Genomic DNA, 16314 nt, shown 5'->3' on the forward strand with positions numbered 1-16314 from the left:
CCAAATCGTCTCATCATTTTTAAGTTCTTATCTTCAAAATTTGCCTATCAGATCTGTATCTGAGATAAAGCGCTTAACCCTATGGAACATAACAGACAAAATAAAATGTTCAGCTGCTATGTTTGTTTCAAAACAGTACAGCATAAATATAATACCTCAACTGGGAATGGATGAATACGAGATAAAAAAAAAATCAAAGCGTAGCACTCATCTAGTATTAGAGTAAATGATGCATAAACTTATTAAGACAGATTTTACTTAGTGGTTCATTTTTCATATAACATCGAATCCCCACTGAATTTCTTTTATTTGTCTTTCATCATGTGTATAGTCAAAAAGCTTTCTTTAGTCCAAGAAATCTTTATATAACTAATTTTATCAAAGGAAAAAATAAACAGAATTGGAAGGCAAATTCATGCCTCTAGCAAATAAAATCCTTAGAAACATGGCTATGTCTACCTTCTGTCATTTTCCATAAATATCTATATTTTTTATAAATGAAAGACAGTGACTTATTTTAATCCTTTCAAACTGCCTGATAAAATATTATCAAAGTAGAACATATGGGATGGAATGTGCTACTGTCACAATTCAGAATGAGAGTTAGCTAGAGGGTCGGCTGCACAAAGAGAGCTAATGAAGCATTAGGTTAAAACTGAGTAGTTAAACCTGTCAGATGCTTTAAGTTCAGAAGAATTTTTACTTAATATCTTTCTAAGGCCAAAAAGTTATTTACTTTTTCAATTTGTTTCAGGTCAATCTTTTGTGTTAAAAAGAAAGTCCATAATTTAGAATCTGCCTCGCTAGAGTACAAATCCTCTGAACCTAGAAAATTACAAAAGACTTGATTGTAATTTGTGCACGGCATGCCCATTCTCTTACCAATAAAGCTTTCAGATGCTATTTTAGTCTGTCAGGGCCCCTCACTGACAGCTAACAGGCTTTAAAAAATTATTCACTTGAAAAACACTCAGGTCGCTTGCAATTACTTACGCTTTTTCTGTTCCATAGCTCTTATAGTCAATAGCAGCTGAAACCCCAACCACTGTGGCAGGAAACAAGTAACCAGCAACATAATAATATTTCTTCCTTGAATATTCACTTTCAAAAACTTCAACTAACATTAGGTAGAGCTGTACACCTTCTAGGCACATCCAAGCAAAAGCGGCCAAAAAGAAAAAGTGTAGTAGTCCTGCAAATATTGGACAGGCAATCTGTAAAGGAAAAGAAAAAAAAGCACAAAAGAGAACACATGAATACAGACTACGCCAAAATTACACAATACTCACTGATAGCTCTCACTGTCTTTAAAATAAACGTTAAAGAAACCACTGTTTCTTTAAAAAAATTTTTTTTAAATAAATGGAAATGAGTTCTAAACGCCAAATTTGAAGAGTTTAATGCTTATAGGATATAAGGCCAGGTGTGCCAGAAATTTCATCACTGGAAGATATAACTATTTTTAGTGAAATTTAAGTGCAGATAAGAAAACATACTTTAATTTCTCTTCGAGAATTATCTGTTATTAAATCAGAATATTTTACGTACAGATTAGTTGCTCCATAGATCTTTGGAACAGTTGTTCTAAATAAAATATGTTACTTCTATTTTTTTCAATAACAGAATTTAAAAATTCACTTTAATGATGAATATCCTGGCTGTGATTCCTAATGATATTTTCCTGTCGTATGTGAAGCATTCTTAAAATTCATCCCAGCGCAGATGGATAGAGGGTAAAGCATTAACTAATTATGAAGTACTGACACTGAGACCTCATGGTGATGAACAAATTGCCAAAAGATGAAGAAATGATCACTAGTCAGAATGACTCCATAAGCAAAGTGAAAATGGTAAAAATAGGATTTTTTTCACGTCAGTATCCCTAGAGCTCTTCTCTTCAAATCACATGTCTTAATAACAATCCAGAAAAATGCTACTGCGCCTTGATACAAGAAATGAATTAACTCACAGTAATAATACTTAATGATTGCAGCACTCTCTTTTAATTTGTTACAAATTACCCTCCAACATCATCATCGTCAACTATATTAAGTTTACAAGGTCAAATATCAATATCGACATCATGTGTGGATTCACACCTGTTATAGTAATTTTCAGAGATCCAAGGGCAATAAGCTGAAGGGGTGCTTACCATGTATTTCGTCTTGTCAATGCCTATTAGGAAAATAAATTCCGCAATGAAAAGGTTGATACAAAGGTTCTTGTGAATAGTATTGCGGTCACTCTGTAGGCCACGGAAAAAGCAGAAGGTGAAGATGCATATAGCCAGGCAAACAAGGGAAATGACAATTCCCACCCAGGTGATGACGGTAAGGAGTAATTCGTGAACTCCATCTTTGTACTGAAATAAAAACAATATGAGGAACGTTAGTATTTCTGCATTGTATCAACTAAAGATAAGGTAGCTTTCACATGTGATAGCTCATGTTTAAATACTAAACTCTGTGTTTACATTCTTATGTATTCAAACAAGGTTCAAAACTAAAAAGGAAACTTGATCGTATAACAGAGTTCAATATTATCTCATTAACTTTTATATCCAACGAATGACCTACGAAAGTGGAAGATTTTACCTACAAAATAATGCGAGAGCCCAATTATTTCAAAACAATGACTGAGATAATTACCTACATAAACACAGGAGAATATTTATATACTGTAATAAAGGATACTCAGTTATGATAAAAAAAATAATTGGCATCTTAATGACTGTCCTGGCTAACAAAAATTTTTAAGCTTCCATTTTCCCTTTGACTTTTTATATTTATTTATATACTAAGAGTCAAAGAACACAATAGACCTGAGAGTTTTCACGCTATATTTCTTAAAATGTTTTATCTTCTGGCTATCATTCTCTTAATCACGGAAAGGAACACGAAGAAACGTTCCAGAAGCTATCCTGACCTTTCAAAATCTGCAGTTTTGCAGTGTGCAACGTTGTTAGGAAAACTCAAAGCCAAAGTTGTAAAACGAGATTCAGACATTCCAGATGGGGAGGGTGTGTTAAATTTTAGAATCCTCAAGTCTCTTTTGTAGGACCTATTTCTGCTCCTTTTTTAAATCCCTGACTGCCTCTGCCAAACACCTGCCCAAAGGAGAAAAACTCAGAACAAGTCTGTAAAGCAGATTTTGAGAAGTAACAATAAATATAGGGCCAAGACCTCCTAAAATATACGGACAGTGTAGAGACAATCAGAAATTCACACTACTTTGTTTGCTAAGTTTTAGTTCCGATAAGCACCCAAAGACGGGACTGTTACCCAAGCTGTTTTGAATCTCTGAGGTTTTTCTCTGCTACTAATTAGAAGTGCAAATACTTACTGCAATTTCCCTGTGGGCCATGAGAATTGCAAAATTGGTTAGGTGGCTGCATGCACACGTCGTACGAGTTTTATTAGTGTCAACCAGCTTGCAGCCCTGGGTAGACCAATATCCCATCATAGTTCTTTCTGAGTAGTTCCAGAAGGAGCAGTTTGCATTGAAATAATTGTCAGGCTGGGAAATAAAATGACAAGATAAAATTAGGATTTTACACTCTAAGATGGCAATAGCAATTGTTTAATATGTGTAAAAGGTAATTTAGATTAAACTTTGCATGTTTCGGACTATAAAGTTTTTCATCAGCAAAATTGTAGACTATGTTATACAAGGCAGATATCTAACTTAAAAGGGGTTTTATAGTCCGAAACACTCTAAAGTGTACTCTAAATTACCAAAGACCCATTTTCCACAATTACAATTTCCATCTTATGATTTTACATACTGATGGTACATTGGAATCATTTTTTTTCTTTTCTGACAAAAATAGACCCTTGAATTTGTTCTGAGAAAATTCTGTAAGGACCAAGTATTTTAAAAATCTATTTGGGGCCCATTTTTATTCTAAGTGACATGTCAGCATCGTCAAGGTTTTTAAAAGAGTGAACTAACTGCAGCAGATGTAAGAGAACAGTGCACAAATTCATTTTTCTTTGCCAATTCTGGGGATCACTTGGCTATCTGTGGGCACGTATTCACTCTGCTTGTAACAGAAGCCAAAATTCTGCAGCCAATCTTCCAACACAGGATAATGATTTAACAGCCAACTTCATTCTAAGGCACAGCAGAGGAATCACCTCTCTTCAAGTCTAGATTTTTAAAAACACCACAATACTTGATCACAATTGTGTTGCATATGATCAGTAAAATCAAAAAGAAGAAAAACAAACAAAAAGGTCTGCCATGCTAAAAAGGCAGAGTCCTAACAGTTAATACTAGGCTATCCTGCTGCTAAGGTAAGAGTTAATTTTCATTCTAAAACAAATTACAGTCATTTACATTTTCCTGTTGATTACTGAATTAGCTTTCATTAAGAATACACTTAAGTTCTAATAATCACTGAACCAGGCTCATTTAATTTTATGTTCACAGACTTAAATAAACTTATGTCTATGACCTAGTCCAACATTTGAAATTCAAATGGAAAGGTCTTTTCTTTCCTCTTTGCCTTCTCCCCATTCCCTTTCTCCCTGTCCCCAGCACTTCAAGTTTTGCTTTCCGTCCTCACTGGTTTTATAACCTTCTGTAACTTCATTAGCATATATAACTTACATCAATGTGTGGCAGGGTAAAAAGCACAGGATCTGTCAAGTATACTCTGCTGGATTCTTTATTAATTGAAACCGAAATGACGTGGGAATTCACTGCAATGGTGCTATTCCGACCAATAAAGTCAGCCCCCAGTTTTATGGTTGCGTTTTCTGTACTTAGAAACTGTCCCAAACTCCGGTAAATGATGAACACCAACTTCGCAAGCCCTAGGAAGGTAAAAACAGTCGTACGCCTTTACGGGAAATATGCTTACGAATGAAAAAAGATACATCCAAATAAGAATGAAAGGGAAGAATCCTTCTGGACTCTTTATTTGGATTAAATTTCTTGGGAAAGAGGAAGGCATTATTTTAAATCTGCTTTTAAATGATAAGTAGTATTGTTATATTAAGAGTTAAATATGCAGCATTTTGGGGATTAACAGGTTTAAATGAACAAAACATCCTGTCATTTGTTAAAAGATTCTGCTCCATCTTACCGTTCCTGCTGTTCTGTTTGACAGTATTTGCAGAAAGTTGGATTGAACTGCCTGCTCCTTTGATGCCCAGAGGAAATTTAAAGTCTTGGACCTGTCCTTCTGTACTGAGCACTGCCACTTCCAGAACTGGAGGAGGCAAAAGATAAAGGGGAGGAAAAAAGGACATTCTTTAAACTACAAAGCGGCACATGATAATTGCCTGGAAAACCACTGCTTCTTTTTTTTTCTGCCTATAAAATTTTACTGTTAAATTTCAACAAAATCATAAACTAAATTACTCTAAGTTAAACCTTTATTGATAACTCTAAAACATTTCATATAATCATTTTAACTTTTTTTCCCATGATTTTGTATCTTCTGTCATGAACTAATTCCTGACTTTTATCCTAGGAACAGCGTTAAGAGTTAAAAGCACACAACTTTTAAAATTTCATTTATACCATTAAAATAAACAAAAATATTTCAAAGTGGTTTTTTTTTTGTTCCGTACATTAAATAACTTTTCAAGGCACATTCCATGACAATGGTAAAATGAAATATGAAGTATAAATTTGAATGCCTTTATTGCATGTATACATCTATTTCTATGTATATGATATTTTCATACATAATAAGATTATATAGCTCAATTTTGCAATACTTGGTTTTCTCTAATTTCTGAACATAGTGAGACCAGCACAGCATATTTATGAGAAAATGTTCTGGCATTATTTTAAACCTTCCCATTAATTCTCACTAGTAACTAATAACCTTTACATTTTTAAGTTATGTATGCCATAACTTAACAGTTATGCCCTGTGTGCCAAATCTGACCTGCCACCTCTTTTTGTAAATAAAGTTTTATGAGAATGCATCCATGTTTGCTCATTTACCTATTGTCTATAGCTGCTCAGTTTCTACAATGTCAGTTAAGTATTTGTAACTTAGACCATGTAGTTTAGTTGCTTAGGCTAACTATTCGGGCCTTTATAGTAAAAGTTTACCAACCACTGTACTTTATTCCTACATTCAAAAATTTATGGAAAGGGAACAGGCTGATATAGAACACTAAGAACATTTACCTAATCAACAAGACCAATGTTGTTTAACTTTGTTTCAAAAATATAATAGTCATAACATAAACACTGTCTACTGTAATTCCAATAAAGATTGCAATACTTTATATCAATATTCATTTAAGTTTTTAAAAGAATGGAAAAGCATTATTGGTTCTACTAAAGTCAACTTTTTTATATTAATAATTAGAATATGTCATTTTACTGATGAAATGAGAGGGATTATATACAAAATTCATTAGTTTCTTCCATTAGATTTTAAAAAGTAACAGATACTCTTAATAATTCAATAGAGTCCATACATTTTTCTCTGAATTTCACCCTAATGGTGTATATTCTTGCATAGCGATTTCTATACCTAGACAAATATGTGTGTATGTGTTTGTACACACACACATACACACACACAGATATGATTAATTCACCTACCCCCTTTCTCTTTACAAATATGGGCTTATACCATTACAGTTACCTTTGGATAATAATTTATTTTTTTAATCTTTCACAAATTTGTTCTGTAAAGTATATATAGACTTAGTAGTAAATAGGAAATCATAACATTGGAAGATTTTTATAAGCTATCAGACTACATGTCAAGCACCTGAACTACAAGTTTATAATCAGAGTCATACAGATTTTAGAATTCTATAAGCTGCAGAAGCTGGTTAAAAATATTTATTTTACTGACCCATGCTTAGAAAGATTAAGTAGGTGGGTAGGTAGATGATCCCCTCTCTTTATATCAGATTCCATGTATGTGAAAAGGAGGTAGAAGGGGGGAAGAAGAGAGGAAAAATATACATCTAATGTATACCTCACTCCTTTTACGCTGAAAGGGACTCTCAATTATTAACTTTTCTTACAGAAGACAGAAGACAGGGTGAAAGACTGAAATCCTTTGAGTTCTCATGAAAAGTTCCAAATACAGACTTACATGTACAAAGAGTTAATTTCATTCAATAAATATTTACTTTAATTTTAGTGAAGTAAAGCTTTAATTCAAGCTTTAATTCAACATATATTTACATAAGTTTAAAAATCATGTCCATAGTAAAAAATTAATAATTTGAATTTTAAAAGGATCATTAATACAGATCTTTGTAGAGAATCAATAATCAACTTTATATCAATAAATAAAATTGTATCAATAAATAAGTAAATTTAAAAATAGATAAAAGGGAAAACTTCCAAAAAACAAAAAACTGCCTAAAATAAATGAAAAACTCTATTTATGACCATTAAAAAAATAACTGATAGCTAAATGTATGCTGATTCTTAAAAAACTGCTCCAGAAAATAGAAAAAGAGTACTTTTCAACTCATTTCACGAGGCTTATATAATCTTGATGCATAAAACAGCACAGGGAAAGAAATTATAGAATATTCTCACTTATTAACAGGATGCAAAAATATTTAATAAACCATACATATATTTTAAGTGTAACATCCTGAACACACTGAGTTTAACTCAAAAGGGCATTCATTGCAAAATACATTAAAGTAGTTCACCAAATTAAGAAATTAAAGATGAAAAAAATTATTAGCCAAAATAATTCAACAAACTTCAATACCCATTCAATTACTAAAAAAAAAAAAAAAAAAAAAAAAAAAACAACTTTACAGAAGAGTAAGAATAAAAGAAAAAAATCTTTGCCAAGATAAAGGTTTTGTTATCAGATAAAGCTTATCTTTCCAAACGGACACGCAAAGAATGATGAAAAACTCAAGAAACATTCTTTTTAAAGTCAGGATGATTCCTATTAGGAGTTTTATTTATTAACATTGTACTAAAAGACCTACCTAATGCAGTAATTTAAGAAAAATGTTATAGAGCTTAAGAAAAAAGCAAAATGTTATTATTTACAGAAAATATAATTAACAGCACAGTAATTTTAAGAGAGACTCTATATATGATTGGAAGTAAAAGAATTTAGCAAGGGTGCAGTCAGCAAAATCAAATGTGATCCTGTACAACAAACAATAAACAATTACAATATGCAATTTTTAAAAAGGTACTATTTTTTAAAGTTTATTTATTTATTTTGAGGGGGGATGGGAGTGACTGAGGGAGAGGGGAGGGGAGGGAGGGAGAGAGAGAGAAAGACGGGGGGAGAGAGGGAGAGGGAGAGGGAGAGAGAGAGAGAGAGAGAGAGAGAGAGAGAGAATCCTAAGCAGGTTCTGTCCTGTCAGTGTGGAGCCTGACATGGGGCTCAATCTGAGGAACCATGAGATCATGACCTGAGCCTAAATCAAGAGTGAGACGCTTAACCAAGTGAGCCACCCAGGGGTCCCAAGATACTATTTAAAATAAAAACAAACAGTGTAAGTTATCTAAGAATAAAACTGATTTTAAAAATGCAACATATTAATGGAAAAAATGTAGAACTTTGTTAGAAGAACTAACAAAAAATGGAGAATTATACAAGGTCTTATTTGGGAGACCTCAACAAGTAAATAGATTTGTGATACTTCTTTCAAAATCAATTTACAAAATCAGCCTAATTCTAATGAAAAGTCCAATAATATTTTCCGAGTTTGTGGAATTTGACAACTGACTTTAAAATTCACATGGAAAAGACATGCCAAGAGCAGCTACAGTAATCCTCACGGAGCAGAATTTAAAGAACTTACCAGACATTAGCAGTATTGAAACAAAAACAAAAGGAGCAATGTATAACACACTTCTAACATGCATAGAAATGACAGATATCATTACAAACCACTGGGGAAAAAATGAATTATGAACTAAAAGTACTGAAACAACACATTATCTATATTATCAAAAAAAAAAGGCAACAGAAAACAAAAACCAAATTAGTTTCTTCCCTCATACCATCAACAAAAATAATTTTCAGCTGGATTAGAACATAATTGTAAAAAAAAGGCACAATTTTGTCATTTCTAAAGTATAAGATCATTTATAAAGTTACAAGTATAACTACATAGCAGGGAAAATTTTTGAGGACACCAAAAAGGAAAGTTTTTTTTTCTTAGTTCATTTATTTATTTTGAGAGAGACAGAGACACACAGAGAGAGAGAGAGAGAGAGAGAGAGAGAGAGAGAGAGACAGAGCACAAGCAGAGAAGGGGCAAAGAGAGAGATTCCCAAGCGGGCTCCGGGCTGTCAGTGCAGAGCCTAACACGTGAGTTCATGACCTAAGCTGAAATCAAGAGTTGGATCCTTAACTGACCGATCCACCCAGGTGCCCCAATTAAAGTATTTCTTAAGACAAAAAAAGTCCTACCCTAGAAGAACACACTGATAAATCTGACTTCATTATCCTGTAAAATAAAAGCTATCATAAACAAAGTAAAAAAGAGAAGGGATGCTAGGAATGTTTTCGAACTATACAGTCTACAAAGAATCGGTGTCCAGAATACATTAGCTACAGAAAAATAAATGTATAGGCAAAACCTGTGGACAACAAATACACAGGAGAGAAAACTAAAATACCCAATAAAGACATTAAGTAATCTGAGAACTGCAAATTAAAACAATAATGTGGTCCATTCAAACCCATTAGAATAACACTTATGTCAATAATGAAGTGTATTTAGCAAAGAGATTGATGAAGAACAATGGTATTAAAGGTGAGAATGTAAACTGGTAAACAATATTAGAAAGCAACTTGGCAGTATTTAATAAAGGAGATGGGCCTGCTTCATCACTCAAAAATTTTATTTCTAGGTGTGTGTCCATATATGTCTAGGAAGGCACACACATATGAGCATGAAGATATACAAAAACCTTCACGGTTTTCCTTGTTATCAGCCAAAAAGCACAGGCCACTAAAATATCTATCATTGGCAGTCAAATCATTGTGGTGTATTGTTAGATTGAACGAATAAACTAGAGATGCACATATCAACGTGCATAAATATGAAAACTATAACGGCAAGGCAAAATTATACAACTACATCTACAGTGTAAAATCATTAATGTTAAAAGCACAAAAAAGCAACTATTGAACGTACATACTTGGAGAGCAAAATTAGAAAAAAAAATGACTAACGCCAGCAAACAAATTAAGAATGGTGGTTACACTCATCCGATCAAGAAGGAGGGGATCCAAGGGATTTATATGTTGCCAATAACTAGCTCCCCCAAAATGTGAAGCGAAGATGGTGCAATGCTCAGGTGTGGCTCAGTTGGGTGACTAGAATACAGACAGTTCTGATATTCTCTTAATCTATATATTCTGTGTGCTTGGAATAACATATGCCTTGTTCAACAGGCTTCCTGACAGCCAGGACACTTCATTCATAGGACAGTCTCACTCACAACCAATGGTGTAGACAGGATTTTAATATATTTTTCTGTCTTTGTGGTGTCCAAATTCATTACCAAGTAGTAGCTCCAATGAGAAGAAAGGGGAAGAAAAGAGAAGGTACAGGAAAAACTATGGCCGATGCCGGGAGACCAGCACCATTCTAGGTTCCGTGAGCCTGGATCCCAGGGTACAAACAACACGGTGCCGACTTTGGCAGGGCCAAAACCAAGCCTCAATGGTGACGTGGCTTGAAGGAGTATAAATCTTTGCTGTTGAGAGCTGCTGTGACTTTGGGGTTTTTGTTACTACAATATAAACAAGCCTAAACTGACAGCCATGTTGGCTGCTAAGCCCACTGGGAAAATAAATGATAGGGTATTTTATAATGGATGGATTAGGCTGATAATACCCAAACCACCTAATCAGTCATAAGATCTCAAAGAAAGACAACCTAACATGTGCCTCTTTTGCAGGATGCAATGGAAAGGTTCTTGGAGAAAACAAATTAACAAATAAACCTGAACTCATCAAGCCTCTAGATCCAATTATTAGTACATATCAATTATGTAAAATGATATAGTGGGAAGAAATAAGCCAAATCGAGAATGTGGGAAATTTCATAGTACAAATCATCTGCTCAATTTCTTCAGAAAAAGGAAAAAGGTTTAAAGAAAAGATGTAGGGAGAAATGACTCAAGCAATGTATCAAATGTACCACAGGGACTTGTTTGTATCCTGGTCAAAACAAATTAAGCATTAACAAATTTACAAAAACCACATAAATTAGTTTTTTACTTTTTAAGTGTTTATTTATTTTTGAAAGAGAGAGCCAGGAGGGGAGGGGCAGAGAGAGAGGAGGCCGGAGGATCTGAGGTCGGCTCTGCACTGACAGCAGAGAGCCCTCTGCGGGGCTCAAACCCATGAATCATGAGATTGGGACCTAAGCCGAAATCAGATGTTTAACCAACTGAGCCAGGTGACTCCGCAAAATCAAGTAAATTTAAACATCCTTTTGTTATCTTTTGAACCTGTTTATGTTAATTTTTAAAAGTATGGCAATGGCACTGTGTTTTTAATGCATGGGATACATTTTAAAGTATTGAAAGTAATAATAATATGATGTTAAAATTTGCTTTACAATGGTAAGAGTAAGTAATAAGTGAAATAGGGTTAACTAGATGTCGAAGATGGGTGATTTTTTGTCAACATGAAAAAATTCTGCTCCTCTCAAGATATTATTAAGAAAATGAAAAGAAAATCACATACTGAGGGAAAATATTCACAGTATCTATAACCAGCAAAAGACTTGAATAATAGATACATAAGGAATCTTTATAACTCATTATTAAGAAGACAAACAATCCAATTAAAAATAGGCAAAATATATGGACACTTCACAAAAAGATACATGAAATGGTCCATAAGCATGTAAGAGTTGAACAGCTATCAGTAATAAGTAACTTAGCAATTACACAAATGCAAAACAGAACCAATATGAGATGATACTACAAACTACTCATATGGCTAAAATCAAAAGGATTGACAATCCTAAATGTTCATGAGGATGTGGAGTGACTGGAAGTCTCATAGCACTTAGGAGTATGAAACAGTATAAACACGTGGGAAAATGGCAGCTTTATCAGTAACAGCGGAAAAGTAGAAACAACGTAAATGCCTAACAAGTGAATAAATACACAATTAGTGGTGTTTCCTTATAATGGAATACTACTCAGCAAGAAAAATGAAAGACTGCATTATTGATACTCTTACCAACACAGATGAATCTCAAAAACATTGTTCTGTGTAAAAAATGCAAGATCAAAAAGAGTACATACGGCATGATGCCATTCAACTAAAGGTCCAGAAAAGGCAAAGCTAAATTAGTGACAGAAAACAGACCAGCGATCACTGGGGGCTGGGGGTATGAGGAGATCTACTGCAAGAGAATCAAGGGCCCTTCTGAGGTGATGTTGGTCACATGGGTGTGCATTTGTCAAAACTCACCAACTGTACACTTAAAACCACTGCTTGTATTATATAGAAATTATACCTCCAAACTGACTTTAAAAAGCTATAATCAAATATAATTATATGAGATATAATTATACAATTTTTATGAGGTCATGTATTATAAGGGTAAATCACACAATAAAGTTAAACTAAGGATTCAAGGAGAAATCACTAAGGAGTCAAATCAAATTGTCTTAATACCTAAGATATTGTAGCCATGCCCTAAATTTAGTTAAGAGCTTTGGGAAAGTGAGGACATAAAGGAATAATGGGCTATTTTAGTCCTCATGTCTAAAAAGAGAACAAGTCCCAGGAAAAAGGTAAATGCTTTCCTCATGCTAAATCATGGATGGTATTTGCCACCAAATTGTTTGTATTTTAGAAATCAAAAGTACATGTGTACTGCATTCTGTAACAAACTTCACCAACAATGTCTTTTGTTACTTTTTTAAGATTTTTTTTTTTTTTTTTTTTTTTTAGTTTTTAAAGTAATCTCTACACCCAACATGGGGCTCGAACTCACAACCCCAAGATCAAGAGTCACATGCTCTACTGACTGAGCCAGCCAGGTGCCCTGTCTTTTTTCAGGTAAAAATTTTAAAAAAAGAAAAGAAAAGAAACCAGCATGAAGTGTAATACTTTAGAACTCTTAAAAACAGGCATTAGAAAAAAAAAATTCCTGGACATTTACATTTTCAGACTAGGTCTCAAGCTGCCATCGAATTATCTCAGATATCTAATTAACAATGTGTCCTGTATATATGCTAAGCTGATGAAGTTGATGGGAGCACAGCATATCAGCCTGACCCATCAAATATTTCTGCATACCTGAAAAGGGTGTAAAAGAGAAATTTCAGGTGTCTTTTTTTTTTTTAATAGCCATTAGAAGATTTTGAAAACAAATGTAGGTCAAACGTGCCACTTCAAATAATATTTTCTATGATTCATCCTCTAAGATGATCAACTTTACACTTTTTTATCCTTACAGGTATATCACTGGAAAAAGTTGAGAAGAATTGTTCAATGTATATCTTAGGAATCTTATTGGGCTAGCAAATAAATTAACCAAAAATAATGAAAGTTTTGGACAAAACAGACAGCTTTATTCATTCTGTATTACTACTAAGGCTGTGGCAGAGTACCATTTTCCTTATGACCGCTATCCCAGATCACGGCAGGCCAATTTACATACTGTCGCCTCGTTTCACCTAATTTGAGGTTACTGAGTTCTTTATCATTCCCAAAGCTCAGAGTACACAAAAACATATGGTTTTAATAACACTTTATTTCTTTCTAAAAATTCAGTTATTTAAAATAAACTTAAACCTTTGACTTTAAATGCAATTATCATAATCTGATTTATACACCTTTATTTTCTGCATTTTAAAATATGAAGTCCCATGATTTAGGCAGGTACAATTAGGCAATAAGATATGGGATCCCACATAGTTTTTTCCAGTATATTGCACCAATGCACTCTTTTAGTGGAAGGAATAGTCTGTGTTCCCTTTTGTTTTTTGTTTGTTTGTTTTTATTTATGCTTGGGAAACTTTTTTGCTTTACTATATATTATAGTATAAACGTCATATATATATATTTTATATATATATATATATATATATATAAACGTTATATATATATAGTATATATATAATATACTATATATTATAAACGTCATCTGAGTTCACCCTCTCTGAATAACCAACAATTCTAAATCATTCAAGCCTATATTAATATAATTTTACTGTACTTACTGAGTTTTTCAAATATCATCAAAAGTGAATTCCTACCTCTCACGGCCAGCATTTAAATGCTAAATTGTGCTTCGAAACTATCTGCAGCTATTTTGCAATCTATGAAGCATGTATATTCTGCATTATGGGAGATGTAGTTCGTTGACCACATTTTCACCTGAAGGCAGTTGTGTTTAGTATAAACATTTGGCTCAAATTCTGTGTGCCTAAAATATCTGACCGGGAGGATACATTCCAGAAAGTAATTTAAATTCATTAGGAACATGTTATATAAAATGGGAAAGCGTTTTCCCCAGTTCCACAGCAAGCACTTTCATTACTTACGCAATCCATATTCTGGCATTTAAGTACTCTAAACTTCTTTAATGATTTTTCAGTTGGAAAAAAAAAAAACCTACATAAAACCAACTTTTAAAAGATACAGAAAGATTCTGGCTTCTGCATTAATTTTATGAAGTGTGATCAATAAATTGTAATTTGACAAAAGAGAAGTTTGGCTCTGGGAAAAAACAGATTCAGAAGGGAAGCATCATTCTCTTACACACGTACCTTCTAAATCAAAATTAAAGCTGACAATATATTCACTTACCAATATTTTCTGTGGGCATTGAGACCCTGGTTGGTTCTACAAGATTGTCAGCCAGGACAAAGGCGCCTTCTTCCAATGTATCGAGTAACATCGTTGCTGTGTGCGCTTGTTCAGAAGAATTCATGTGTTTCCAGGATTCCAGAGCTTCAGGTCTCAGAAGATTGTCCACTGTGTCGACAATTGCCTGCATCCATTAGAAAACTATCATTAGTTTTGACTGCTTCTAGTACCAAGGTGATTTTCACTCACTGACTAGTGACAATTGTGATATTTATCTGTCATGATGATTTACTCTCATTTCAAGATGGAAGAAGACCTGAACAACATCTACCTGGCCAACTTGAAACATATCTTACCATCTCAAAATGGAGCTGAAGATTAGTAGAACACTATTTGATTTTAATGTGTAAACGTAAAAAGATGGCTCGTTTATACTCATCTAATAGTATCTCAACTGTCGAAGAGAAGTACAACCAACGTCAGCTCTTAACCTGAGGAATTACTCTTACACACATGTCATTCCTACTTATAACCCCAAGATTTAAATGTTCTATATAGAAAACCCTGAGATCTCTAGAATAGCCTGATATTTATGCTTGAAAAGTTAAACCACACTGTATTTTAGAACATGAACTAAAACAGTAATCAAAATAGTGCCTTATACCACTGTCCACTTATTACCTTTGGGGAAAAAACCAAGATGATTTCAAAGTTTATAAATTATCTGTGCGCATTTCACTCTTCCAATTCCCTGTCCAGCTAGAAAACACTTGAGAGTATACCTTAGTTCATAAACAATGATCTGTTTTTAAAAGAATCAAGAGAACAATCCAAATATTTAAAGCCTATACTAGTAATTTTAGGACAACAGAAAAGTAGAATAAGGTCTTCACAACCATCCGAGTTGTAAATGTTCATATTTGTAGATTCAATTTATTACCAACAAAATAACATTAAATAAAAATACAACCCAGTCAGTTAAGCAACTGAAGGCAGGCTTTTGTACTGATAACTACAGTGTACATTGACTATGGCTTGGAGAGCTGAAATCACTAAGTTTATTTACTCTATCCCATTTACCTAGTCATAATATGTCATTAAGGCCATATATAAATTGTTTTGATCTATTGGTAATCACTGAGGGAAAAAAACATACATCGTGCAAAGAACAACAAAAATTGCTACTTTGAGGTACGATATTGGAATAAGCAAGGGGAAAAGTTGTTTGAAGCTACTGTCAGAGTAAGATTAATTAGCTTAATCCATCTTAATATCCTCGTTCTGTCTGCCTTGTGAGCCACCACGACCTTCCTGGCAGGTGGAAGATACTTCCAAGTAGCGTTAAAGGCTTTTTTTCTCTCTCTAATGGGAGATAGAATAGTCAAAATGCTCACAGTGATACTGCTGCAGCCATTAACTAGAGTGGAACAGAAATTGGTCTGCTGAGGCTAGATTCATTAGTCACCAAGAAATACAGACTGGAGCCTCTAATCTAAGTTACAAATGAATCCTCTGTCACCAAGTGGGAACTCACTTCATTTGCATAG

General features: G+C 33.7%; 1 protein-coding gene across 30 annotated transcripts in view; it reads right to left on the reverse strand.

The window, feature by feature from the left end:
• The window catches only part of ADGRL2 (adhesion G protein-coupled receptor L2), a 621134-nt gene that overhangs the window by 21691 nt on the left and 583129 nt on the right, over window positions 1-16314 (reverse strand). For all 30 annotated transcript variants that reach the window (XM_053893337.1, XM_053893361.1, XM_053893366.1 and 27 more), the window contains 6 exons: window positions 14768-14951; window positions 5090-5215; window positions 4612-4817; window positions 3343-3516; window positions 2153-2362; window positions 994-1214 (listed from right to left, as the gene is read on the reverse strand). In XM_053893337.1, coding sequence (XP_053749312.1) covers window positions 994-1214; window positions 2153-2362; window positions 3343-3516; window positions 4612-4817; window positions 5090-5215; window positions 14768-14951 — 1121 coding nt within the window. The remainder of the gene's footprint in view (window positions 1-993; window positions 1215-2152; window positions 2363-3342; window positions 3517-4611; window positions 4818-5089; window positions 5216-14767; window positions 14952-16314) is intronic.

This window comes from Panthera pardus, unplaced genomic scaffold (genome assembly GCF_024362965.1).
Source record: "Panthera pardus isolate Hobbes unplaced genomic scaffold, ASM2436296v1 HiC_scaffold_11, whole genome shotgun sequence".
In the NCBI taxonomy this organism is placed as follows: domain Eukaryota; kingdom Metazoa; phylum Chordata; class Mammalia; order Carnivora; family Felidae; genus Panthera; species Panthera pardus.